The 27,949-nt window shown below is 47.4% G+C and overlaps 1 protein-coding gene across 2 annotated transcripts in view; it reads right to left on the bottom strand.

The window, feature by feature from the left end:
* LOC118291008 (dipeptidyl aminopeptidase-like protein 6) overlaps positions 1–26,785 on the bottom strand; it is a 153,191-nt gene extending 126,406 nt beyond the window's left edge. Inside the window, exons 1-2 of one of the 2 annotated variants that reach the window (XM_035618858.2) lie at positions 26,481–26,785; positions 26,301–26,369 (exon numbers count right to left, since the gene is read on the bottom strand). In XM_035618858.2, the coding sequence (XP_035474751.1) occupies positions 26,301–26,357 (57 nt within the window). In that variant the 5' untranslated portion in view covers positions 26,358–26,369; positions 26,481–26,785. Of the gene's footprint in view, positions 1–11,097; positions 11,250–26,300; positions 26,370–26,480 lie in introns of those variants that run through there. The other variant, XM_035618860.2, reaches the window with a different exon arrangement.
* Positions 26,786–27,949: the final 1,164 nt, after the last annotated feature.

The raw sequence follows: 27,949 nt of genomic DNA, 5'->3' as shown, positions 1-27,949 counted from the left end.
CTGGCAGCTGCACCTCGGTTGCTACTGTAATCCGTTAATTCAGCTCCACTGACCTGCCTGCACGGGGCCGCACGCCACAGTGTGTATGAAAGGCAATATAGGCAGTAAACTGAACCGTGGCCGGGCAGAAATGTCAGAATTCAAGTCCTGCTACTGCTCATCACTTGCTCATAAACCGTGCAGCTAAGAGGTACCGATTACTGGCTCCTCTCATGGGTTAAGAACATTTTGTCTTAGCGGCCAGCTTTTCTTTTTTTTTACAAATTTCCTTTTAATATTCGCCCGCTCGTACAGTATACGACTTCCAGAGCCCAGCGAAGAAGTCGCCTTAAAACAAATCTTCCCCTCCAGCTCGCTGCCGCCGGCTGCTTTATGTGCCGGAGCGTTTGATAACCTCGACACTGCAAAAGCTACGGGCCGCGGCGGCGGGGGAGCGTCATTATAAATCCTGAAATAAATGTATCTGCCCACACCGAGGACGCGTTTCACCCCGTCTTGACTCCCGCCGCTCGCTGCATTTCATTGCGCCGGTGGGAGTAACCGCTGGCTATCGGATGTTTAAAATGGCTTTGTGCTCATCATTTTTCAGGGCCTTTAGTTGCCGGTTATGATTGTTCATGCTTTTTTCGCTCCTAATGAAGCACATGGCTGCATAATTTGTTGTCCAGAGTTTGAGAAAAAGGAAAAACTCAGCCATGATAGTGCCCTCGGGCGTTCCGTCTGATGTGTATGGCCGTCCGTGAGGCATTCAAAGGGTGGGGGGGGCACCAATTAACTCGGATGAATCCCTAACATCCATATCATAATTAATAATGCATCACCTCACACACAAGTTAAATTAGCGTTGCAGAATTGTTCTCCCAGTGGCTCCGCGAGGTACAATATTCCTCCAGTGTTCAGGGAATAACACAATATTCCGACCCCCCCCCCTCCCAACGACAACAGGTGCTTTTTCATTTTCTGTTCGGCTGGCTGGCTTTAATGATCTCATTAGACAACCACTCAGCGCCGGGGACACTGCCGGTGGCGCGTCTCTCTGCCACGCGACAGGGACACGGAGGCCGGATGGCACAGCGGCAGGAGAAGCCGATTGTGGACAAGACAGAAAGAAGGAAAAGACTAATTGAATTTGCTTTGGTGGGTGTACGAAGCTGCTGGAGACAATGGCGTGTGTTAGAGCACGTTGTAAATAATCGCCCAGAATTCAAGCGGGCCAGTTTCCCCAACCGTCTCTGCCTTGGACTCAAAATGGCACCGATTAATCATACATAGATTTTTGCCTGATGGCAAAAAAAAGGGGCAGAGGCAGAGAGCAAATGATGCTTCCTATGGGATCATAGAGCTTCTGAAACAGACAGGAACACGACGTCAACGTCCGAGCAACACGTTTACATCCAACACGTTATGAACTGTTGATCTTGTACTGCTTCCTGGAGAGGCCCGTCTGCCTTATGATGAAGAGGGCGGCGGCATCTTCGTCCAGGATCTGACTGGATGAAAGCATTTGAAAACGCTCCTGAGATGAAATATGTTGAGACGCCGTGCATCTTACAGAGGCTCATTTTTCAGATGGAAACAAAACGTAATTTCATTCACTAATGCACAAAAGGAGAGCAGACTTCACCTTGAGCACCGAGAGCGTCTCCAATATTTCCATTTCACTACATCAGAGACTTTAGAGAGCAAATGACTCATCACGACAGATTTATTCAAAATGGTAATAATCAATAGTGTGGGGCCCAAAATTGATGGTGCATGGGAGCAGAGTCAAATTTTTGGGGGGGGGAAATTCCAGACGGTCCTGATCTCAAAATTTGACTCGAGTTATCGGAAAATACGTACAAAGGTGTTTAGAGTAAAAGTTGTAATCCGAGTTAACCCTTTCAGAGAGGTGAATATCAAATTGCAAGCAACTTTCAGTCCAATAGCTTTGTAATAACTGCTAACAAAGTAAATAAAGAGTTTCCAACGTTCCTCCACGTGTGGAGAGTTTTGTCTGATGTAAGTGCATCACGTGAAAACGTGAATATGGTTATTTCACATATCCGGTGCAAGGATATGTGAATTGATCAATGAGGAACACATTTTTGTAATCGATTCATCACTCTGGTCACGTTTTTCCGGTTTTTAGATTCTCAAATGTGAGACTTTGCTGCTTCTCTTTGTGGTATGTGATACTTCATAAAATCGAGATCAGTGAAATATATTCGTAGCCGTTCGAATTGAGAACCTAACTGAAAAGATAATCTGCAAATGGATCAATAAGAACAATAACATTTGGTTGCAGCCCCTGTTTCACATGTTATTTTCCATAAATCTCTTACAATGTGACAAACTGTATATTATTATTGGTAAAACTCATAAATATTAGGATATTGAGTCAAATATTGCCATGTGACACATCAAGCAGCATTTTCATATGAATTTTTAAAAATAAAAAAGCAACATTAAAATGTGGTTACGTAGATGTGTAGAATGACATAAAGTGGAAAATACTCAATATTAGTACAAATATCTCCATATTGAGTATTATATACCCTTGTGGACATCCCTGTCAGCATCACGCCTCTGCTGCCTCTCTCGCCGTTGCTCTTCCGGTCCAGTTGAGAGAAACGTTCGCTCGCCCAGTCCGACAGAATGCGGCTAATCTCGTCTTGAGTTCTTGGCCGAGCGGTTATTTTTCCACAGCTTACGCAAAATAGGTTTCCAAACTCCCTCATCGCGTTGGACCGCGCGCGGCAATTTGAAAGTCAAAAACTTGGCGTTGATTCCGCATCTCCATCTGCCCCTCGGTCTGTCTGTCGGCCCCTCGCCATCGTCACCTCAACTCGCCTCCTCGTGTTCAATCTTCTGTCGCTCAACCATAACTGCGTGAACAATGACTTTGAGTGTCTCTCCTGGTTTTACCTTCCCTATGGCATCTATACACACACACACGCACACACAAAGTGGTGAACGCTGTGGCGATGTAGGGATTACGGACAAATTGAGTCGACCGCCCGCGCACACTGGGCCACGGTCTTCCTGCAAAATGCAATTACACTCAGAGTCATGAGTAAGTGGTGCAAACCGGCTTATCATGTCGGAGTCCTAACAAGTGCTACACCGAGGGAGATGTTCATTAATGCCGAGCACAAAGGGGAAGACGAACCGGGCAAATGAGGCGACCTGCAACAACGACTCTCCATAATAATCTGGAAACCCCTTTTATTTCCTCATTGCAGGTCAAGATAAGGGGTTTTATGATTATGATATATATATGATGTATACTCTCACATACAGGACTGAATAAGACTCTGATCACACAGGAGTCTGTTTCTAACCTCCAGCCTTAAAAGCCCAAAATATGACTGAAACTGTCCAGATTTTTCGGATGCTTGGCGCCATTAGACCAACGTAGACGCAGTCATCGCTGCCCCATGTTCCACGGTATATACCATATGCTCCCCAGATTCATTTTCCTCCTTGCAGGCGGTTTCCCATTAAATGGAGCACATGTCACATCGAGACTTTTTTTTAGAAACTTGAAATTTGCGTCAGATGGGTGAATCCATCGCCGGCAACGTTTCTTCACCTTCATTTTTTTTTTGGTCAAGGTTACGAAGTGACAGCTGTGAGGAGGCAACGTTCGGGAAACTGACACACTCTTAATATGACAAACCATCTGTATGAAAAGATGGGCGACATGACGGCTCCCAAAAGTGAGGCCAAATCTTCTGGTTCGCCCCCTGGTGGTGGCTGGCTGCAGTATCGGTCATAAACCCCGCCCCCTCCATGTTAGCAAAGTGCATTTTTTTGTCAATTTTTTATAAAGATACGCGGTGAAACGCCATGATTGACACCCGAGACTGACCCGTGATTGGTCGAGCACTCTTCGATCACTACTTCGCAGACTAAGCCAAGCTCTGTTGTAGTTGCCCAGGCTAAAGGAACAATGACCTAGCTACTGGTATATTTATCCAGTCACGAAATAAAGAAGAAGCTGTAAACGTTAAAATTTAGGTGGATACATGTGTCATTGCACTATTCAAGACCCCAAGTTGTGCTAATAGGATTTGTATTGTAATCATGATAACATGTAGTGTAATGTACAATAGTGAGATTACTTTGAACGGTGGAAACCAGTGGTATGGTCCTTTAAAAACACTCCTCCGGCTCCTCCGACTCATGTATTTGTCGTCGACTCGACGTCGCATAAATCAATAATGATACAGCGGCTGTTACCTGGATTCACCTCATCAACGGGCTTCATGAATATAGAGTATAAGTCACTCATAAGCTGCATATCGAGTTCTCGCTGAGAACACAGTGGGGGCCCCTCATCTCACTTTATACCATGATGAATAACCGCACATAAAAAATAAAAAAAACTGAGGAGGCAGAAATCAACACGGCTACTTGAACAAGCCCAATTACCGCGTCTGCTCATAAAAGACGAACATCGGCGGCAATCAAGACCCCTTAACTGGCGCGGGGGTCCTCGAACTCGGCGTGCAAGCAACACGCGGATGGATGGGGCGTGGCCGTATGAAATATTCAGCGACTGTGTACTCATTATTTCGCGGGGGAACTCGGCGCGGCGCGGCCCGACTAAGTGGTGATTGATTGCTCAGGGTCGCGGCAGACAGAGACGACAGATACTGTTATGCACGAGAAAAAAAGGCTTCTGAATATCTCAGGGATCTTATATGGGACATTAATAAAAAAAGCGATAGTTTTTTGAATGGCTCCATATTTAAGCCAACTGCTCATTGTTTCCTCTGGCATGATACTGTTGGAAGCAAAAAGGAAGTCAAATAAAAAGTGTGTCATGCAAAACCAAACTACGATATTTTTCTTTACTCTTGGCGGCTTTGAAAAGCAGGATGAAATATGACATAATAATAATCCTAATTGGAAAATGATATTTCACGAGGAAGACACAAGACAGATGAAGAAACTTGGAAAAAACGTACTGAACGGCTAGATACAAGATACAAATATCACTGCGAAATCAGGGTCGATTTGAGCAAATTGTTTAATTAGGAAAACGTAATTATGGAAACAGAATTGCCGAGGGGTTTATATGGATTATCAAAAACTTAGAAGAAAAGTTCATATGCTCATTCACTTCATTGCCAAAGTTGGGTGTTTGTTAAGATATTAAAGCTACAGCCAGCAGCCCGTTAGCCTAGCTTAGCTTAGCACAAAGACTGAGAAATGGTTGGGGGGGGGGCTGCTAGCCTGGCTCTGCCCCAACGGCATCCGGCTTGTATTTACCGAGAGATGTGAGAGTGGTTTTCAATCTTCTCATCCAATTGCGACGGCCTCGTGTGATAAACTCACATTTCTCAAAGTCAGAAATAGTCAAAGTTTAAGACTCTGATTATTCGGGCAGAGATCCACAACACAGAAGGAAGATTTCCTAGCAAATCTTTCTTCTCCTGGCTTTTCTTGGTTTGAGAATTAAATAACAAAACCCCTCGATAGTGTCGCCGGTCACATTGGAAGCAGGACGGGACGTTCTGAAACAGACAACGCTCTCTGAGTTAGACGTTTCACCACCAGACAAACCTAAGAGAGTCGGGTTTTTTTTACGAACAGGACAAAATCCTACCAACTAACCCTCGTCCTAAGAGCACGCCTCCTGCTCACGCCGGCGACTCGAGCCATCTGCCGGCCGCGCCTCACTGCTCGACAAACAAATGTAGCCAAAGGGGGCAAGGCTACGTTTGATGGATTCCAGTGGGCCTAATGAAATGCTGCTGGGGCGGCCTGCGTTAAAAGGTCGGTATAAATCGAGTATAAAAAAGCTGACCCACGATCACGGACGTAAACATCCCACAAAATGCGAGGAATCACCGTGTGACGCATTTTTGCTTTTGAATCTGTCATTCATCACGTAAAAAAAAGCTCCAAACATCTGCACATTGTTTTAAATCAGCGTAAACTGTTCGAATCCTTTTAGTTATTCACCAAATGAAAAGAAAAAGTCAACGTTTGATGGTGAAACTCATCATTTAGAGGCGATTCAAAGCGTCTCTTTCCTTCTCCGGCGCTGTTAGGAAAAGTCATTACTGCAAACGTCTTCCACGCGGCGACAACAGCGTCTATAGAGAGGCGCGATGGTAACGCTGACTCACTCCACTACAAGACAGGCAGGTAACAAGTGCACGGATACCAGGTGTCTGGAAAATCACGGTGCAGGAGGGTGCAGCGGCGGCGATCCGATCGATGAAGCAGCGTGCATGCGGAGGTGGACAAACAGCGCTGTGATTTGCACCGCTCCTTCACGTGGGCTCGGGTGAGAACGGCCGGCGCATGAAAACGAGCTGAGAGTGAGCTATTGACACAGCACCTGCGAGTTGGCCCGCGGCCACGGGGTCCGCATTGAAAAAGCCGTTAGGTGCGCAGTGCAGCACCAAATCACGCGGGGTGGTCGTGCTCCGTCGAAATGTGCTCGCCGGGGGCCCCCGCGGGCGCAGCACGCCGCGGTAGTGGTAGTGCGGCAAACAGCTGTGTGACGGAGAGATGAATAAATGAAAAAAGACAGAAGCAGAATGTAAAAAAAACTGGAACACATCTGGTTCCGGTCTGTGCCCTGGGGGGGGGGGATGATCTCCGAAGATGATCTCCGTTAAAGACGACAGTTTGTACACGGAGCTTATCGCTGTCGCCCGGTCGGATAACCTCATATTAACCTTATATGTAAAAGACCTGGTTGTGACTAGAGCTGCGACAGTTAATAGATTTCGGAATCGACTGCTAAATTAATCGGTAAGGAATATGATAATGGATTAATAGTAAAACAAAAGCTTTTTTTCATGGGGAACAAAAGTCAAAATTCTCTGATTGCAGGTTTCCTTCGCTCCTCTGTGACAGTCAACTAAATATTTATTGCGTGTGGACAAATCAAACCTCAACCTTGAGATTCGGGAAAAACAGTAGAAATCTTTTACCGTGTTATGGACCAAGCAACTAATCGATTATAATCGACAGATTAAACTGTAGTGAAAACAATCGTTAGGCGCAGCCCTATTCGACATAGATTATAAGAATGGACGTAGTCATGGGGTACGGAAAATGAAGCCAACGCGGAAGTGCCAGAAATCTGCATTCTCTGGAATCCCCAGCAGAGGGCGACTCCACTGGTTGTGTCTGTAGAAGTCTACGAGAACATGACTCGACTTCTCACTTGATTCTTAACGTCCGTAAACATTTTCCTGAGGAGTTTATGGTTCGATTTGTAGTTTGACGTCCTCTTCAATACAACATGATGTTCATTTTGTATATTTTGGTCCATTATGCATGAGTCAACGTGGGCATTGTGGCGTGGATACAGTTTGATTGACAGCTGGTCCATCCAATCGGTGCATGGCTGCAGGTATAGGTGGGTCTCAGACCCCACCCACAATTCTACATGAACCTTTGGTGGAATCATAACGTGACATTATGATTCCACAGTGTTGACACATTAGAAGTTATGATCCTGACACAATGTGTGGCAGCAGAACAAGATTCATCACGCTGAATTAAATTTTACATTTCAACGAATTTCACTGAGGTCAATGCTCTCAACCTTTTTTTCAACTTTTTAACGCAGAGAAGCTTCTCTCATCGCTCTGTGTATTTTTTTTTTCGCATTATTTCTGTTTCATATCCTTCAAATTATCTCGCGACCCCTTTCCGGAATCGACCCCCTGACCCCCTCCCCCCGCACGGAGCTATTGAACATTTAACTGTTGGTGTTCGGTGGAGCTCAGGTGGAGCGGACAAACACAACTATTGACAGTTTTCAAACTACACTCGGGCCTATCAATGTCGGGAACAATAAGGGTATTGATTTTGCACACGTCCCCCGAGGCGCTTCTCATTCGAACGCCAAATAACACGGGATTGGATAAACGTCACACGGACGCGTTGCGACGCGACATTGATTGCTGTGGTGGGAAAGCAGCAGCTAATGGAGCTGAAGTCCTAATAACAGCTATATCAATAAATCAGCCATGATTAATGTACATGAGCTTATTTGCTGTTGAAAAAACATTTAGAAATATTTATCAAGGCTGCAATAAAATACTACTGGCCGGTTTTGATGGCAGACTTTTGAATATTGAAATGAGTATCGGCCTCAGACGATCCAGATACAATGTTAATGTAACGATCAGGAATATATGGTGGTGTGATAGTTGACCTGGTGGAGATTCCAGAGGCGATGCGCGCAAGTATTTTTAATAAGAAACATTTCATTCCTAAATTTTCAACACTCACCTTTTAACATTTCCAAAGTCAAGGGCGGCTCAAAATTGAATCTCTGCTCTCGCGCAGAACTCTGCGACCTCAAAACTCTTTTAAACATGACTTCCATGACAACAGGAGCCTTTGGCTGGTTAGACTCTTTTGAATGAATGCCTTTCGCCTCTCTTCAGCAGAGACACATCGCCCCAGTTCTTGATGTACTTCATTTTTAATTTCAGCCCCAGAAAAACAAATCATTAGCTGTTCAACATCGCCGCCGACGTCTATGCCCTTGATCGAGGGGCCGTTTGCCCCGTCGGGGAACAATTAGACTCAAAAACAGAACAACAAGAGGGAAAGAGCTGGAAAACGAGCCGCTGGAGCCGTTTCAGAAACGGCCATCGCGCCTTGTGCCGGGAGCTCAGACATCATCAAGCACACGGCGCACCCCGGCGCGGTCTGCCGCTATACCGAGCGGCCCCCTTCGGGATAATAGCCTACGTATCCCATGGTAACATCTTTTGGCGTCACTACCCCCCTCGGGGCGTCTCAATTGCGGGACGTGATCAGCTGCAATTTCCTGTCGCAGGCACAACAACCCTCGCGGCTGTTTGGGCCGCCGCGCCTTCCGAGTCGCTGTACCGCGTCTCGCCTCGCAGACGGAGATCCCCTGCAGGCGGCCGAACGACGTCCGACCGTCACCGCCCGGTGGTCAGAAGTCACGCTGTGCAGATTTTTCCTCCCAGTTTATGGAGGGGGGGGGGGGGGGGACTTCACACTGAGACTCTACCGTTGTGCATCCCATGAGCTTATTGTGCAGGGGGGGGGGGGGGGGGGGGGGGGGGGCAATAAACCCCAAAGACACCAGTCGGCTCCAGCTGTCACGTGCTACTTCCGTGTTGCCGCCTGCTCGATCAAAAACCCCAGGGATCAAATAGTTCATCAATTAGGCACAAAATGAACGGGGAGTTGCAACGCCACCTGGGCGGGTTCTGGACGGGAAACAGGGGCACTTCCTGCGGCGGTCAACGTCGCTAGACCGAACTCAACAGGTTGTCGATTCTCAATGAAACAGAGGCCAAGATGGACTCGCAAACGTCAAGAGTCTGGCAGCAGACTCCTCTGCCACTGCGGAGCTGCTTTCTGACGTTCTGCCAAGTGCATTTCCACCGCACGCCTGGCAGGTCTACTGTTGCTCTGCAACCTCGGGGAGGAACGGCTCAGAAAAGCCAAACATTTGGGTGTTTCATTTACCAGGAGAGCGATTGGAGGATTTAAACCAATAGTTTGACTTCCTGCGGGGTGACAACACTCGGCTTTCCTGCAAATTAACTGGAGACTAAATTAGATGTTTAATCTGCCTGAACAAAGTGTGAAAAAACCAAAAGGGGATTAATATACGAGGGACAAGAATTGGTCGTGCACACGACTTCTTCTAAAAACCTTTTCTTTCAGACAAACAAGATATAAGGTGGTGGTGGTGTTTTCTACCCGTGGTGGACAGAGCCAGACGATAAACCGTGTCCGGTCTTGATGCTAAGCTAACCGCCTTCTGGCTGTCGCTTCATATCTTCATATCAATCTCCTCGATTTACTCTCAGCAAGAAAACAAACTCCCGACAATTCCATCATTACGTCCTCGGCTTTGGAAAACTCGGAGAGAAAAAACAACCTCACCAGCTCAAATTAAAAAAATAGTCACTTGGTTTGGAAACCGACCAACGGTCCCTCACGGTACAAACACCCCATGTTTACTTTTTGATTATGCAGTGATAAAAGAGAAAAGGAGGCTAAACACACGCACGCACGCACGCACGCACGCACGCACGCACGCACGCACACACACACACACACACACACACACACACACACACACACACACACACACACACACACTGCACATTTCACAGGAAATGAGGCCAAGGGGGCTGGAAAAGAGAGAGAGACGGAACTCAGTGGAGGAACCGTTTCGGAAAAGCCCGACTCTCCACACAGCTGTGTCCCACATCTTCCCCAAAAGGAAAACGGCCTCGGGCGTTGTTGCACATGGGGATGCAGCTTATTCAGCTATGAAGACCGCTGAAATAGAGAAATATCACCATCGCCCCCCCCCCCCGGGGAAACGAAAGTTTTTTAACCGCGGATGATGACATCAGCATGAAGCGTGAAACTCCGCGTTGATGCACTTTGATATTCAACAATCTGAAGCCTTGAAACAGTCCTGGATATTGGCCCTTAATATTTGAAAGGGTCCCAGAGGACAATAAAGGATCCTCTCCTCCTCGTACCCAGGTCCTTATAGCTGCCTGCGGCTCCCGGCAGCGGGAGGAGGAGGGGAGTAATAATACATCCCTGCACCTCACACAGCTTTGGATGCAGTGAAATATTAATGGGACCCCTCCTTTGGGCAACAAAAAGAAAAAGGTTACCTCTGCCCCCCACCCCCCCTCAAGAGGGGGGACTCATGAGCCAAGGCAATCATTACGAAGAAAGCAGCACAAAACTTTCCAACTTCCATTTTTTTCTTCCCACCCAAGATTTATTATAACCTCACTGACTCGCGGCGTCAGACGCACGGGAAGGACACGTGAAAGAAGGAGAAGAAAAAAAGAAGAAAAAAACAGGACGTGAACTCCTCCAAAATCCCCTCGTGGAGGTTTTTAATTAACAGATGCAAAAAAAAATGTAAAAATGTAAAAATGTAAACCCTGTGTTCCTGTAAAATGCGCGTAATGTCAACGCCTCGCACGTGCGTCCGCGAGGCGCCAAGCGCGCGGAGGCGGGAATGGACCGGGACGCTTCCCACCAAGATCGTCAACGAGGAACACAACACATGCAATGCGTGCACAAAAAGGAGAAACATCCGAAAGCAAACCTCACCATGACGTTGCCCTGCATCTTGCAAGTCTCAATCAGACTCTTCTCCTTCATTTTTATTTCCCCTTTCCTTCCCTCCGTCGTGGCGCAGATGTTTCCTCCGATAAGGCTGGATTGGATTTCGCAGACTTTTTTGGACGCGGCTCCCGTCAGCTCTGCTGTCCCCCCCCCCCCCAACCAACCAACCAACCACCCCCCCTCCCCACCCCCCGATTAGGTGTAGCGAGCCAGTTCACGAGTGGGTGGGCTTTTTACAACCCAGTGGATTGATTAGAGAGGAGAGGAGAGGGAAAAAGGATTGGGGGGGCGCAACGTGGGCTCGCCTGTGCGCGCGCTGCATCGCCGCAGCTTCCCTCGGTCCTCACTTGCATACAAAACAGCGAATTAATACAGGAGAGGAGGGGGGAGAGAGAGTCACAGCGAAGGGGAGGCAGAGCCGGTTTATCGCGTTTATTCTCGGCGCAGGAGAAGCCTTCCAGTTTTAATATGAATGTGCAGAAAATCAGAGAGATCCCCCTCGTTCACGTGAAGTCGTCTCCGGGGAGGATTCGACAGACCGAGCTGATGCTGCTGCTGCTGATGATGATGCTGCTGCGAGGAATCAGTTGGAAATGTGATGGACAGCGCGTAAAACGATGATGGATGGACTGAAACCGGCAGCCACACTGACGCCACTTCGGCTGTAATCAGCTTTTTACGCGCGTGAAGGTCACGATCATGAAGGGGGGGGGGGGGGGGGGGGGGCTGCGATCATCAACATCAGGTGTGTGTGTGGGGGGGGGGGTTTCACATAAACTCCGTCTTTTGGCCTCTGAAATTATGGGCTTTTATGTGTAAATACTGAGCCTTAAAGGTCGTGACGATTATTAAAGGGAATTATCCATCAGAAGCCTGGGGGGGGGGGGGGGGTAATCGATGGGGAGCTTCCTGGAGCCTCGTCCCCAACCTGCTGTAAACCAAATGTCAACCAAATGCCTGCAACACACACACACACACAGTTTTATGGCACTGACACACACATACATGCGTCATTCACCGAAGACAAAGTCCACGATATGAACCAAACTTTTTTTTCCAACTTGCTCCATCTGAGCCGGCAGAGATCGGTCAGGGGTCAATCCACGGGACTGGGCACACAAGTTATTCGGATTATTAATGAACAAGGATTTGGTCGGACGCTGCAAAACTTCTGGAAAGAAAAAAATATTTCCTGTTACTTAAAGGGGCACTAAGCGATTTCTGAAGCGATACAGCGAATGTCTCCTCACCGTCCGTTAGCTGTCGCAGTAGTGTGATGAAAATCGGGATTGTTTTTCGGCGCAGGCCCGGCTCCGTAAATCGAAATACAATAAAATGGTGCGGACCGCACCACACAACACCGCGAGTGCAGTTTAGTAAAAATCACTCGTGGACGCCTTTAAGAGACGTGCCAGCAGGTGGCGCTGCAACTCTGCGGTTTTGGGCCAGTGGTCAGTGCGTCGGACTAAAACGACGACGACGACAACAACAACTGAGAGATAAACAAGCTCTCTCCAAACTGGCTCACTGCCCCTTTAACTGAATCAACCAGTCTGTGCAGTCGATGATTTGGGGTCGTTTGGAAAAAGCTTCGTACTCTGAGGCCCAGCAGGCTTTAATGTTCCAGCTCGAAATTCATAAAAAGGGGCCGCAACCCATTATCCACAGATGTCATCGACAGAGCTGCAACAATTAGTCAAATAACTGGGAACTGGTTTCATCAAGCGAACCGTCGTTTTTAAATGTTTAGTCGCCCAAAAATGTGATGCTCTGATGCTTCTCTTTGTCGCACGTGAGAGTAAATAAAAACATGTTTGGGTTCTGTGTCTTTGTACGAACACATTGGAAGGAACCTTTGGACACTTTACACAACAGGAAAAATGATCAGCAGCCCTATTGTCCTTTATATTTAGTACCTTTAAATTCATCTTTACCCATTTCGGCTGCGGGTGCTCTAATAAAGGCCGCCTCGCCGTCGGTCCTCTCGCCTTAGTGCGATCTGCTGAATCTGGACTTTAATGTGAGTGAGTATAAAAAAAGGAAAAGAGAAAAGAAGAGCCGCCGCACACTGACGGTTGCAGCCGAGTGTCCCGAACTGACAGCAGCAGCGGTTGACCCGGTACAGTGCAAACAGCAGCACGCCGTCGCATGAATCTCATTTAAAAGTGCCTGGTATTAATTACCGCGGATGAGGCTGTCAGAACGAGCTAACGGGGGCACCGGTGCTCCCTCGACTCTCCGGGCTGGACTTGCTGACGGAGGGAGAAACAGGACAGGCAGCTTGCTCCACTACAGCGTCCGCATCATCTTTGTTCCTCTTGACATAAAGGCGTCCCTGAAACGATAACCCACCGTCAAAACGCGTTAAATTGTCTTCACGGACGCGGCGGCCGTGTGCTTCCTGCTGATTTAATCTGGGGGGCGTTTGAGTATCAAACATCCCCTGAACCGACACAAGCTGGAGCCGCTTGAATCCACGTGTTGTTTATTCCCCCGACAAGACACGTCGGCCAAGTTTGAATTCACGCGAGCGTGTGCACACGATGTGGCATCTGTACCGGCGATGTTGGCAGGAGTAGACGCAGCAACAGCAGCCTGATGTCACGGACTAATGTCACCGCCACGCGGTTGTGTGTCGTCCCCACACACACACACACACACACACACACACACACACACACACACACACACACACACACACACACACACACACACACACACACACACACACACACACACACACACACACACACACACACACACACACACACACACACACACACACACACACACCTCCGCATCCGACATACGGTCACAATCTCGCCTCCTGCTCCTGAGTTATGGTTTTAATAATGGCCAGAAGTCTTCTTCTCAGAGCATGACCATGTCACAGTGAAGTTGATCTTTGGCCTTTTTGGATATAAAATGTCATCCCTTCCTCATTTCATGTGTTTAGTGAGGCCGCGGGGGCCTTGACCTCTGACCTCTGAACGCCATCAGTTCATCTTCGGAGTCAAAAGTGAAACGTCGGCGGCACGTTTGGATTCATTCCCCTCGAGCTGTTGCAGAGATGTCGTGTAAAAAAACGACGGGGTCGTAAAAGTGGCAGCCAAACGAAAGCACGAGCTGCACAGCGAGAGAATCTGCTGCAGTGATGATGGACAGTAAATTAAATAATGAAAACAAATATCTTCGTGATTTTTCTTTTACAGTACAAAGATTAATTCCATGCAACTTCTTCATAAAATATATTTTGAAAACCAAAATAAAAATGTCTATATGATTTTTCCCCACAAGATTGATAAATGCCAAGCACCTGGTGATTTATATATTAATACAGAGGGGAGGGGGCATGTAAAGCGGGCATTATTCTTGCAGCCTGGATGCAGGGAGAGAGGCGGGGGGGGGGGGGGGGGAGCACCAGAAAGATCAGGATGTAGTGTGTTGTCTGGGTTGTTTTAAAATGCCAGTTTCAGACACTTTATTTGACTTATTTATGCAAAAAAGGTTCTGCAGGGTTGAAAAAGCACCCTGACGCTTTCATTGTCGCAAATGCCCCCAGTATCCCGATAGACCCCCCCCTAATAAAATATGACATGATGAAAACTGTTAGTGCTCAGACGGCCGCCGCGTCTCCATCACACTCGGCGGCACAAGACACTGTAATGACTTTGTTTCCCCCCTCAACTTACAGACGACTTCTTGCTTCCCCTTCCCCGCCGCGGCGGCGGCGACAGAGCCGGTAAGTACATTCTGAATATTAATGGAGAAGTCGCCCTGAACAGCAGGTGTTGGTCAGGAAGTTGGATCAGATTCATCACTCTAACCTGCGGACGGCGACTCCCCGCCGCACGGCAGCTGGCGTCAGCCTCACCACTCACATCCCAGCGTTCAGTGTGAAGTATGGGAAAAAGGAAAAATCAACGCATATGTTATAACAAACTTTGATTTAGTGAATGCTGTCTTTTATTCTTTTACAATAATAATAAAAGGATTTCATCCATCTTTTACTCCCCTGACCGATCATCGACTCAAATGGTTCCATGGACGAAAGCGGTTTCTGATTACAGAGCGTTTTACATCGCTGACAATACAAATGGGATTTTGAGAGGTTTATGGATTATGAACCCTCACATGATATTGACGGGTACGAATAATTCACTGATAATCGTGTACGACTACAGTCACTGCCTCCCTCAGCTCAACTGCGGCTAAATTTCCATTCTAGCGACTGAACAAACTGCATAACCACACACACACACACACACACACACACACACACACACACACACACACACACACACACACACACACACACACACACACACACACACACACACACACACACACACACACACACACACACAGAGAGAGAGAGAGAGAGAGAGAGAGAGAGAGAGAGAGAGAGAGAGAGAGAGAGAGAGAGAGAGAGAGAGAGAGAGAGAGAGAGAGAGAGAGAGAGAGAGAGAGAGAGAGAGAGAGAGAGAGAGAGAGAGAGAGAGAGAGAGAGAGAGAGAGAGAGAGAGAGAGAGAGAGAGAGAGAGAGAGAGAGAGAGAGAGAAAAAGTAAAGAAAAATGTAAATAAATCCAAAAAAGAAATGATGCCATACAGAACTATCCTCTATGAATTAACTCGATGAAACGCTTTTTTATTCTCCGGATAATTCACCCGATTTATGAGTTTCATACTCCGACAGCCCACTTAATATCTTTGCACGTTATCCATATTTACAAAATCCATATCTCCTTTTTCTTCATCTCAAAAAGATGGAGCAACACGGAGGAATCCGAGGCCCGGCAGACTGAGCCCTGATTGGACGATTTGTTTCTGGTCTGGGGGAAGCGGTCCAGTCCCGTCCTCTTGCGGGATTTTCCGACGCCGAGAGCAGGAATGTAGTAAAACACGCGGGTCCCCTCGCGGATGGTAAACACCTCCTCCCGTTGGCCTTTTTAAAAACCTCGGCTCCATCAACAGACGGTCAAGGCGATGAGACCAGGGTGCTCAGCTATGCTAACAACCATTAAGGTTGACTGATGGCCACGCCGGAGCTGGCCGCGGCCTGCGCACGTCTGGGCGGGCTCGTGTTTATCCATCCCAGGGAGGAAGGCGGAGGGAGTCGCCGCCTGGTACCGCCAGGCTGCAGGGATCTGCTTCCTGCTCTGCATCAGTGAGGTCGGGCGACGAGGCCTTGGTTTCAGGCAGAGATGTTGACGATGCAGAGTCGGGCATCTGACGCAGAGCCGGAGAAGACGTCGGCAATATTGCACGCCGGAAACGTCCGACAAGTAGAACAGCGACATGATCCGTGTTGCTGGGTTACACGGACCAAAGGTCTTTTATTTCTTCTAAACTGTGGATGCACGTTGAGTCCTTAATTATTTATTCCTCAATTAGTGTTGCTCTGTTTTGCTGCTTTCTGTTTTGCAGTTATGACTGTCACACTAGGTAATAAAAGAAGTTCTATGACATTCATTCTCTGTGTCTATCTGTCTGTGAAAGGGGTTTAATTACACTGTAAAACCGCGTGTGTGCGTGTGTGTGTACGTGTGTGTGTGTGTGTGTACGTGTGTACGTGTGTGTGTGTGTGTGTGTGTGTGTGTGTGTGTGTGTACGTGTGTGTGTACGTGTGTGTGTGTGTGTGTGTACGTGTTTGTGTGTGTGTGTGTGTGTGTGCGTGTGTGATATGAGCGGACACTTTCCACCGAGATATTACATTTGTGCAAACGTCTCCGTCCAATAAGCGGAGCCCGATCAAAATGGGTCAAATTGACTCTATCTATAGATACCAATATACTGTATTATAGAAGAAAATGAAATTTGACAATCCTAAGATTCGTTATCAAACCCTTGTCGCAAAGAAATGTCATTCAGGCTGGAGATTTTAGATTTAAACCATTAACTTAATTATAAACGACTATAAATAGAAATAAAACACAAATCCACCCAAATGTGTAGAAATTGCAACTTAGAACCTATTAACATATTTATGAATGTACAAAACTAAACACATGTACGTATCTTCTGCACTGTTTATTCTGTACAGTTAAACTTTTCCTATGAGCAAATCTGACTGCTGATAAATGACGAGCTCATGTCAAGCTGATGTTTATCAGCCGGTGGATAAATCGGTCGGGCTTTTATTGACGCCCACGTAAACCTCTCCACTCACTCGCATTGTGAAAGACTTTTGGGGTTTTCGGTTGCCGATTGTAGATGGAAAACAGAATCGTATCCTTCATCGCTTTGGTTTAGTGGTGCGTGTGTGTGTGTGTGTGTGTGTGTGTGTGTGTGTGTGTGTGTGTGTGTGTGTGTGTGTGTGTGCGTGCGTGCGTGCGTGCGTGCGTGCGTGCGTGCGTGCGTGCGTGCGTGCGTGCGTGCGTGCGTGTGTGCGCGTGCTGAGACGATCAACTGCATCGTGTCGTATTTGAAATGCAATAGATTTCATCTTACTGTCAACGCACGGAGTACAACCAAAAGTCCTGTTGGTGTCGTCGCACGACAGAGAGCGATGAAATGAACAAATATGACCGGATCAAATATGTTAGAACGACATGTACAGGTGTGACTTGTTTCTCGTATTCGGCATCAAGTCCACCACTGACAAAGAAACCAATTAGATTATAAAAAAAAAAAAAAGAGGAGATTGCAGACGGCGATCAACAGCGAGCGGCTGAATCTGTTCAAAGCAGCCGCAGCCATAAATAGATTTAAAGACGAGGGCGTTTGGCGTAATGGAAATTGCCGAGGGAGTCGCCTGAAAACTTTAAAACGCCGCAGTGCCGGTGCACTCATTAAGACATATATTAACTTTATCGTCAGGAGAAGAGTTAATGGTGCGGTGAGGTTTATCCCCGCGGCGCCGGCCTCGCTGGGGAGTGTCACGCGACAGACTGCCCACACTGGTGCGTGCCGCGGGTCGCCCGACCAGGTGACCCCGCCCCTCGCCCCGCCCCCGACGAGGCGGATTTCTTTTCCTTCCAGAATTGCACCTGCACAAGTCGGTGCCACTCCCTGCCGCTGCTCCTCGTCAGATTGCATCGTCCCTGGAGGCACAAGGAGCCATCGGGTCGGAACTGATACAAAACAGGCGGCGGAATATCACAAAGATACGGCGCCTTCGTTCGACTTCGGCGGCGGTCGATGGGTTTCTTTACCGATCCCCCGTCGCTACCTCGGAGTCTCCGCCACTTTTTTCGCCGCCAAACAAACTCATTACCGTCCACCACCGGGCCCCCCCCCTCCCCGCGCGCTCTTTATCCATCCGTCTCAATGTGCCAGCGCCGTCCGGAGAGGTTTGTCGGCTACACAGAATGGATCTGCGTTCTCTTGGTTTGCTTTTTTCTTTCTTTCTTTCTCTTGCGCGCCTCCCGAGGATGATTTACAAAGCATTGATTTGGAGAGCTCGCACACTGGGGCACAATAAAACTTGTTGTTTACGTTCAGGCGCAGAGTGTTCATCGTCAGGGGGGGGGGGGGGGGAGCAAAGTGTAGCGCGCCACGAGGAGGGAGCGAGACAAATCATCTCTTTTTAACTGCGAGGGGAACGCGGGGGGACGGGATGAGGCTCGTGCGGTCGGTTACATGCCGGCTTTTTTCGTTTTGTCGTTGCAATAAGTCAATAAAATTGCGCCTCCACCAGTTATGTGACAATGGGCCGCGCCATACGTTTGGATGAAGCCAAAGGCCGCGGACTGGAAATAGCGCGAGACGAGGACGAGAACAACGCGTGGAGTCGGGGGCCGACGCAGCGGAGCCAGAGCCATCTGGTCAAATGGAGCTGAATGACTTCAAGTCCTCATGCGGCACATACGTGTAGAGGGGTTTAACTATCTGGACCAGTAAAGTGGCAATTTAAATGCATAATGTGGCACAAAATCTGCTTTTTTAACCACACGACAACCTCTTTAAAACGTTTTAAATTAAAAAAAAAAAAAAAAAAAAAAAGAACGGCCCTAAAGCCTAAACTAATAAAAAACCATTAGATTCTCAAATCTAAATCTGGACAAAAACCAACAGACGGCCGCTTCGTGTGAATCTGGGAGAGTTAGACTCTTCTTCTAAAATCGGGGGGGGGGGGGGTTGGACCGATCGCATTGGAAGTTCCATGTGGCTGGGGCCAATAAACGCTTTCACCTGAGATGAAGTGAGGTGGTGCTCATTAAAAGGATTTCGCTCAAAAGGGTTTGTTTTTTTCTCTGTAGCTGGAGAGTTTCGCCGCCGCCGTCGCCGCCGGCAACAGGGGAGCTGACGTCGGGGTCTTCAGGAGCTTACAGCCGCTGAAAGGCTCAGCTTAGGAGAGGGATATAGAAGGGATTTCAAAGCCCCAGATATTCCCCCAGAACACACTCATGTGGGGGCCATGATGAAGAGGAGGATGAGTTAGGGTATCGGCCGCAGAGTCAATGTGAGGAGGAGGGGTGGGGGGGGGTTCTTTTTCCCAGCTTTGTATAGAGCCCCATGTGGTTCCCGACAAAAAAGACACTCGGCTATAACTTCATATTAAAATGCAGAAATTGTTGCACTTGAAAAGTGAATCAAACAGTCTCATCTCCTCTTCCTCGACTAACAACGAAGAAAAGACAAATCCCCAAAGTGGGATGATGGGCAGACGTGCACCGATGCCGCGGCCACGACCTGAAGGTTGAAGCGAGATCGCCCCTGGACGAAATCGTCAGACCGGATGTATGCTTCAAGTGAATTGTGAGGAATCAGAAGAAAGGGAAATAATGTGCCTTTCCATCTACTATCTGTTCAGGTAAGATAAGAAAAACTTGTCCCGTTAAATCACTGCAGAAGATAAGGTTGTGATTGAGGAGTGAACACCCATCGGGTCTCCGGTCGTGACAGAGTGGAAAAGTGACAGCTCAGAAGACTCAAATATACACACAAATATACACATATATATATATATATATATATATATAAACATATATAAACATATATATATATATAAACATACATATATAAACATATATCTATATAAACATACATACATACATATATATATATATATACATATATATATATATATATATAAACATACATACACATATATATATATATATAAACATACATACACATATATATATATAAACATACATACACATATATATATAAACATACATACACATATATATATAAACATACATACATACATATATCTATACATACATACATATATCTATACATACATACATACATATATACATACATATACATACATATATACACATACATATATACATACATATACATATACATATACATATATATATATATATATATATATATACATATATATATATATATATATATATGGGAAAAACAGCAGCGTGGCCTCGCCTTTTCATCTGAATCTCCAGCGACGGGAAAATAATACACACAATAAAAGCAGTATGAGGTCGGAACGGACAAGATGAGTGTTTATTCGCAGGAAGCGAGGTCCCGCTGTCGTACACGATGAGGCGGAAAAGTCCCGCTGCGTCTCTATCAGATGCTAGACGGCCACTTCGCGAGGCAACCGATCGACCTTCTAAAAACAGTCGTAATCAGTTTTCTTTGCTGCGCAATCTTTCTCGGATAAGTGTTCGATTCGAGGACTACACTCTAACTCCCCAATGCAAACGGCTCGTGCACTTCAAAGTCTCGCCATCGCCAAAGCACTGATTCGACGGTCCGGACCGTTTCAGGCGCCTCATTACTCGCCGGCGACTCTTTCATCCGGCAGGGGGCAAACTCACACGGGACCTGCTGCCCTCGGCCCCGGCTCTTTTCAACGGGAACTCCTCTGCCTTTGAAAAAAGATTAGCATTATATGTCCACGAGAAAACGGCACAATCCTTCTCCGATTTCGGCTCCGACGGTTTAAGATGACTTGGGACGCGGCGAGTCCAGTGGGTGGTTTGATGGGAAGTAAAGGGCGTCATGGGGGGATTTGATTTGTAATTTCAGATGCGTCTCGTTGGGGCCTTGTGATCGTGCGCCGGCAGATTGTCCCCCGCGGTGTCAATCATCACGCGGTCAAAACACAGAGCTGTCGCACAAGGAGCAACGGCAACACTTTGAATCGCGTCGCACATAAGCATCGTGTTTGATTTTGCACGTTTTAATAAAGTACGTACTGTAATAAAGTTCCTGCCCCACCCATCCCCCCGCTCTCCAAGGATTTTCCCTCTGTGGAGCGAGGTCGGGCGAACGGGAGCAACAGCCCCAGGACCTGATGATTAAGTGCACACACACCACCGGCAGGTTATTACAAACAGAAATGCCACTACAGCAGTATTAGCAAACGGCAATACATTTACTTCAGCCAGTGATATTACAAAAGGGGAGGGAATCTATTCTGTGTGTGTGTGTGTGTGTGTGTGTGTGTGTGTGTGTGTGTGTGTGTGTGTGTGTGTGTGTGTGTGTGTGTGTGTGTGTGTGTGTGTGTGTGATGCATTATTCATTTCACAGGGGTAGAGCTCTCAGACGTGGCCCTTAAATGTAATTTCATCGGGCGCGCTCCGGTTCCAAACAAGTTCCCGAAGGCAGACGGGCGCAGCGTCGCGACAGTTTGGATCACGGCGCTCGGCGGGGCAACAGTTCTCTCGCGTGTTGGGAGATAAGCGTGAGAGAGCAACCTCAAAAGCTAAAAAGGTTTCATGCAAGGCATGTGCGAGTCGAGCTCGACCAATGGCGTGGCCCCCGCTCCGGCCCCCGGCCCCCGCCCCCTCAAAAAGTCATCAGGGTGATTTTTTTTAAAACGCAAATTGCTGCTAATGAGCGGGAGAGGGCATGATTTGGAGGAAGTGCAAAGATGATTGAGACGGACATTCTCCTGCCATTTTACCAAAGGGTGCAAAGAAAAAAAAAGAAGAACGAAGAAAGTCCAGTGAGGGAGTTGGAGTGATAACAGTGCATTACAATGGGCCCTGGGTGTAATGAGAGCAGGGATCGATACTTGGCACGGTCGCTGCAACAGAGCCGCGGTGTAATTAAGAAGTTTTCCCTCAATCCAACAACGCGGCTCCGAGTATCTGCTCGGCCCCTTTTCTGCTCTATGAATAACTGTGGCGCCATGTATGGTTATTCATACTCCGGCTTCGCCTCGATAACTGCATGGACAAATGAGTTTTAGTTGGGTTTTTTTAAACACACAAAAGGAAAAGCCACGTTGTGATGAGATGCACAAATAAGCCTCAGGGACTTTCCCGTTATTTAAAAAAGAAATTGTGACGGGATCAATGCACATTGGTGCGGCAGCAGCTAATACATATTCATAACAGGGAAAGCCCCAATCGCGTTGTTTTCGCTTTGGGTGTCTGGCGAAGTGAACTTTCATATTCTCATTAGGAAAGTGTAATCAGAAGAATTGAGGGAGTGTCGGCGCTGTGCAGATGCAGAGATGTGAATTATTCTCAGAGCTGTGGGAATCTGACAACTCGCAAGAATCCAGCACTTATCAAATGCTCCGGTGTGAGCAGGACAGTTGTTTGACTCAGCTCAGAGACAGTGAAGGACGACGACGTTAAGATGAATCGTGCAGTCAAACTGCCCCTGAAGACCATGTCCTGTGTTTTTAATCGTACTCGACTATTTCAGACCAATTCTGGGACGAATACTAGTAATTAATAATCATCTCCAAATAATGCATTTGCAAGTTTATTCCACCGAGAGAAGGTGAGACTCCCTCGCAGTGAAATGCCTCTGCAGTGCCACACTGCCCTCTAGTGGCCGCTTGGAGTTCAGACAGAATCGACAGCGTTCCCTCTGCTCATGAAGCGCCAACAAAACAATGATGACAGCGGAGAAAATAAGACGTAGTTTTCACGTGACAGATACAAGTTTTACATCAACATATTTTCTATATATTATTTCTGTACCTACATGTCTTCTCCTTGTGGGTGGACGTGACTAAATATGCCCAATAACTACTGATAGATAGTTAGATAGATAGATGCTTTATTTATCCCGAGGGAAAATTCAGGCATCAAGCAGCCTTCACAAACATATTCGTACACTGTGAATGCTGAACATGAACTTGTACAGTACGCCACCTAGGCCTGCCTATGGCAACGTACTGTCTTTGTAATTGTGAGATTCAAACACTAAAGACAAAGTTACCGGCTGAGTGCATCGCAGAGACTTAAGATGAGGGGAGAGTTGCCGTGTTACAGCAGCGAAGGGGATGAGAATAAGAAAATGAGACAGGATTGCACAGTTTAATGAAGCTACGCCTGAGTGAATTTGGAGTGAAGTGCGATACCTCCTTCCCCTCGGACGCTGTGGGTGCACCAGTCCCGTCACCGGAGGAGCTGAACCAGTGTGATGGAGCCCTGCAGGGGGGTGGGACTGCTTCTCCATCAGAGACGACTGCTTAGCTTTATCATTCTCCTCCGTCAAGACCGAGCTGACGCCACCACAAGGGCCATAAAAGACCTCCGTCTCCCTAAAAGAGTCTACAGACTTCAGCCCGATACGCGTATTGTAGATGTCATTGCTGCAACAAACGGTGGACAGCCGATCATTTTCTTCATTTGTTCCAATAAATTGTCGGAAAGCGCGACGAATGCCCAGGGCGAGGTCTGGAAATGTCTCATTTCATCGAGATGGCGGTCGAAACCACAACACTATTCAGTTCAATGAGCAAATATTCATATTTGAGCTGCAGAAACAAGAGAATATCTGAGTTTATTGGGGGAAAAAAGACTTAAATTATGGATCATTTTTGGCTATTTTCTGCCGCAGCTCTACTATCTAGATATCACCAATCTGTCAAAGTAATTCAGTCATGAGGTTTCTTTCGAAATACACTACATCACACCCGACTGTTGCAAATGGCTTCCTACATTTCCCAGAAGGCCTGTGGGCAAACCAATAGAAAGAAAGAAAGAAAAAAGGCGGCAGGGATTCCCTGCAGGGCTGTCGATCGGCGATAAGAGGGATGAGACGTAGTGTCGGAGATAAGAGAATTCACGTCGCGCAAAGCGATACTGCAAATATGTCTGTGTGACACTGCCTTCGATTTAGTGACAAAAATACACCAGCAGCCGACTTTTGGATGCAAGAATCGGGTGCAAGTCATTGATCCACGGTGGAAACGCCCCTGTGGCCGACTGGAAATAGAAACCCCACCGAGACCGACGGAGGACTCATCAAAGAGGAAACATCCGCCGAGGCTTTAAAACGGACACGGACACGGACAACAACAACAACAACAACAACAACAACAACAGACAGTTTCTTTTTGGAAATCGCAGACGATGCTGCCGGGCCGGGCCGAGCGCGGCCACGGGGACGGATAATGACACGCACACGTGTCTGGAGAGGTGGTTCATGCTGAATCTACTTTCCCTCGCGCAGATGAAACAACCCGGATTGGGAACCAGCAGCAATATTAACCCGATGAACGAGCAAACACAGGGAAACGCTACAGATCTGTTATTTTACAACAGTACTACCAGCGCTTGGAGCGGCCGAAGATGGACGCTTCAACCATTCAACCATAACCGACTGTTTCAACCATTTGTCCGTCATGTTTTCCTATTTTAACAGTGTATTTGTTCCCTCGTATCAAGGTCCCTCGGACGGACATTCGCTCCGCGGAGAGAAGCTCCGGGACTCGAGAGGCTTCAAAAGCCACACGCCGTTTGTTTTCTTTCTACTAGATCACCGAGAAACACAACCAGCCAACTTATTAATACTACCTGACGGTTGACTCCAGGTTATTTCTTCAAATGGGAATTTTTACGGTCGTTTTCTGCATGGGACTTTACCACGGCGACCAAACTGTAGTTCCACCTGGAACCACACTGGGACAACAATAGTTGTCCGTTGCCTCTTAAAATAATGAAGATGCACACGGAAAAACTGTGCTCGAACCAGAGGTACCTGAGCTACATTTTTTTTCCCCTTATCCCCCTGGCAACTGCAAAAAGTACCACTTGGGATACTTGTGGCCTGCAACCACTGAACAGGCATCACTTCTAAAATGGGATACAAATCTTTCTGCTTACGGTTCTGTTTTAAATGTCCTTTTTTCCGTGTGAGAATACCTGTCATCGTGCATATTTAACGCTGTGTTGGAACACTGTACACGCAACCAACAAGAACACATGATTGCATAACCCTTGTTCTCAAGTCATGACCTGAAGTGGGGAAGGCCCCTCTTGCGTCATCGCACTGACGAGGAGAAGGAAAAACCTGCCAGAGTCTATTAAAGGGAGCGAGTAAACCGACACTGCGCGCAACAGTGTGCGAGAGTCAGTCCACGTCGTCTACGCCCCTTTACCAGATCATCCCTGTGCACCAGCAGCTCTCCGATCAATTTACACCAGCTCCAAATATTTGTAGCTGCAAAAAAAATAACAGGAAAATCAATATTTGTAAACACTGAGAAATCTGCTCCGGGCGCGAGCCAAAGCTGCCGGAGATAAACACGCTTTCATATTTCATCTCCATTGACGTGTTGACAGAGCCAGATGTGTTGGGAACGAGAGGAGGAGCAACACACACACACACACACACACACACACACACACACCCCAGCTTGTCGTCTCCCCCTCATCCATCCTTCCTTCCTTCCTTCCTTCCTTCCACTCTCTCCACCTCCATCCTCTCCCCCTCTTTTCCCCCTGTTGACTTTGATACATCCATACAACAGCAGCAGCAGCACCAGGAGGAGGAGGAGTAGCCTCTTAATGTGGGTCACAGGCTTGGTTGCACAGTGTCATCTTTTCGGATGTGAGACGACACCGTGATGACAAGATCAGGTAACTGAGGAGGAGCTCAGAGCAGGAAATCACATCGCGGGGGGGGGGGGTGAAACCGCAAGTGAGCATCAATTCAACTGTGTCCATGCGTAAAGGGACATTTGTTCTGCAGCGTGGACAACAAACACAAGAGCCTCCTGCTCTAAAAGCTTCCAACTGGCTTCTTAAAACCATCATTCACATTAACTACACCGATTCTTCCAGCGAACAACTTGTACCAGGCAGCAGATTTGACACCATCTCCAAACGCGCAATGACGCGCAATGACAACCCAGCATGCACACACAGAGGCTTTTTGTTTTCTTTCTTCCTCAGCTCATAACACAAACACCCCCAGCTATGAGCACATGCCCCGCTGGCACCTGCGGAGCGCGCACACACGTGTGGCGTGTTCAGTCCCAAAAAAAAAACGCCAAGCTTTTACGCATCCTTACCTTTCCTCCCTTGGAGCACCGGCGATACGCGTTCGTGGCTCCCGCGGTTTGGTTCATGGTTGAAAACCTCTGAAGGGGCGAAAAGAAAAGAAATGAAATAAAAAGTCAAGCTCGAAGTTGGGAGTGGAATTATTTTTCGAGGAGCACGTCAGAAGCAGCTGGGGAGTGTCGGGTCTATACCTGGCGCGTTGGATCGGAGAGTTTAAAAAACAAAACAAAAAGAGGTAGTTTGAGCTCTGAGATGCATTTAATTGCTGAATTGCTGCTTCCCCAGGTGTAGTGCAGGGGATTTAACGAGATCCGCTGTTTGTTGAGCCACTCACACACTCACAGAGTGCTGCTGATTGTCAAAATGTAAAATCCGCCGAGAAGTTTCTTCGTCCTTTCAAATCCACTCTTCAGTAATTTTTTTTCTCCTCACTTTAATCCGCCACGCTCCTCCGAGGTTAGACTGGGGACACAACACTTACAGCCGCACGCACCGACTGAGCCATTTGTTTGTGAGTGAGCGTGTGTTTGAGCGCGCGGCGACTGCGCAGGCGCACTCCAATCCCCTGACATCCCGGGTTGGTACAAGTGGGTGGAGTGGGGGGGCCTGTCAACGTTGCGCGCGCGCCCACTCCGGTGCAAAAGGTGGCCCCGCCATCATCATCATCATCATCATCATCATGCCAGTAGTGGAAACACAACATTGCAGAGATCATGTTTCCTCATATTCTATTATTCCTCTCTGTAATTTTTCTGCTTTCTGACCAAATAAAAACACAATTACATCTCTTGATTTTTTTTGTCTCCCCTCCCTCCCTGATTCTTCTCAAACTCTGAGTGACCTCTGTCAAACCCTAAATGAGATGAGTGACGTATTATTTGTGGCAGCTACACAGTCGTTATCTTTATTCATGATTATCTCCCCTGTGAGGAAGTGACTTTATTAGCTCCGATTACAGCGCGTAATGAATCGGATGTCACGAGGGCAGGTGTCCACTCAGGTGTGTGCGACAGCTCGGCAGACAGAAGCTGCCGTCACTCATCCTCTGTGGTTTGGAATCAACAGTTAAGATTGCTCGACTCCCTGAAATGCATATTAATAAAAGGCCCACAGGCCTGGAAACATATAGACTCATGGTCATACGTCTCCATTAAAGCTGCAGTGATCCAAAAAATGTATTCTAGAAACTGAAAAGAACACAGCATCTGGTTGGCGGGATGTGGCCCGGGAGGTAGAGAGGGTCGTCCTCTGACCACGAGGTCGATGGTTTGATCCCCGGCTCCTCCCATCCGCGTGCAGAAGGGTATATGAATGATTAGTTGCATATAGAAGTGCTGTGTGAATATAAAATACAGCCCATTTACAATCTGATTTACATTATTTTTGGATGATATTCAAAGACTCAGTCAGTAACTCGCCCGTTTCTCTGTGTGGAAAACATCAGTTATCATATTTTTCTTTCAACTTGTCCCCTCATCTGACTGGGAATTGGTTACACAAAAGGCAACGAGTGATCAAAAGTCGGATGCTGTTATTTATTCCTTCGTGCATCAGAATACATGAATCTCAGATCGTGCAGACAACTCTGTGAGCGAGGGATCTACATCAATACCACAGTCTGCATGGAGGAAGTTGGTAACTGTCAGTGTACATCGTCTCT

The sequence above is a fragment of the Scophthalmus maximus genome, chromosome 21 (genome assembly GCF_022379125.1).
Source record: "Scophthalmus maximus strain ysfricsl-2021 chromosome 21, ASM2237912v1, whole genome shotgun sequence".
NCBI lineage: Eukaryota > Metazoa > Chordata > Actinopteri > Pleuronectiformes > Scophthalmidae > Scophthalmus > Scophthalmus maximus.
This window is presented reverse-complemented; position numbering and strand designations above follow the sequence as displayed.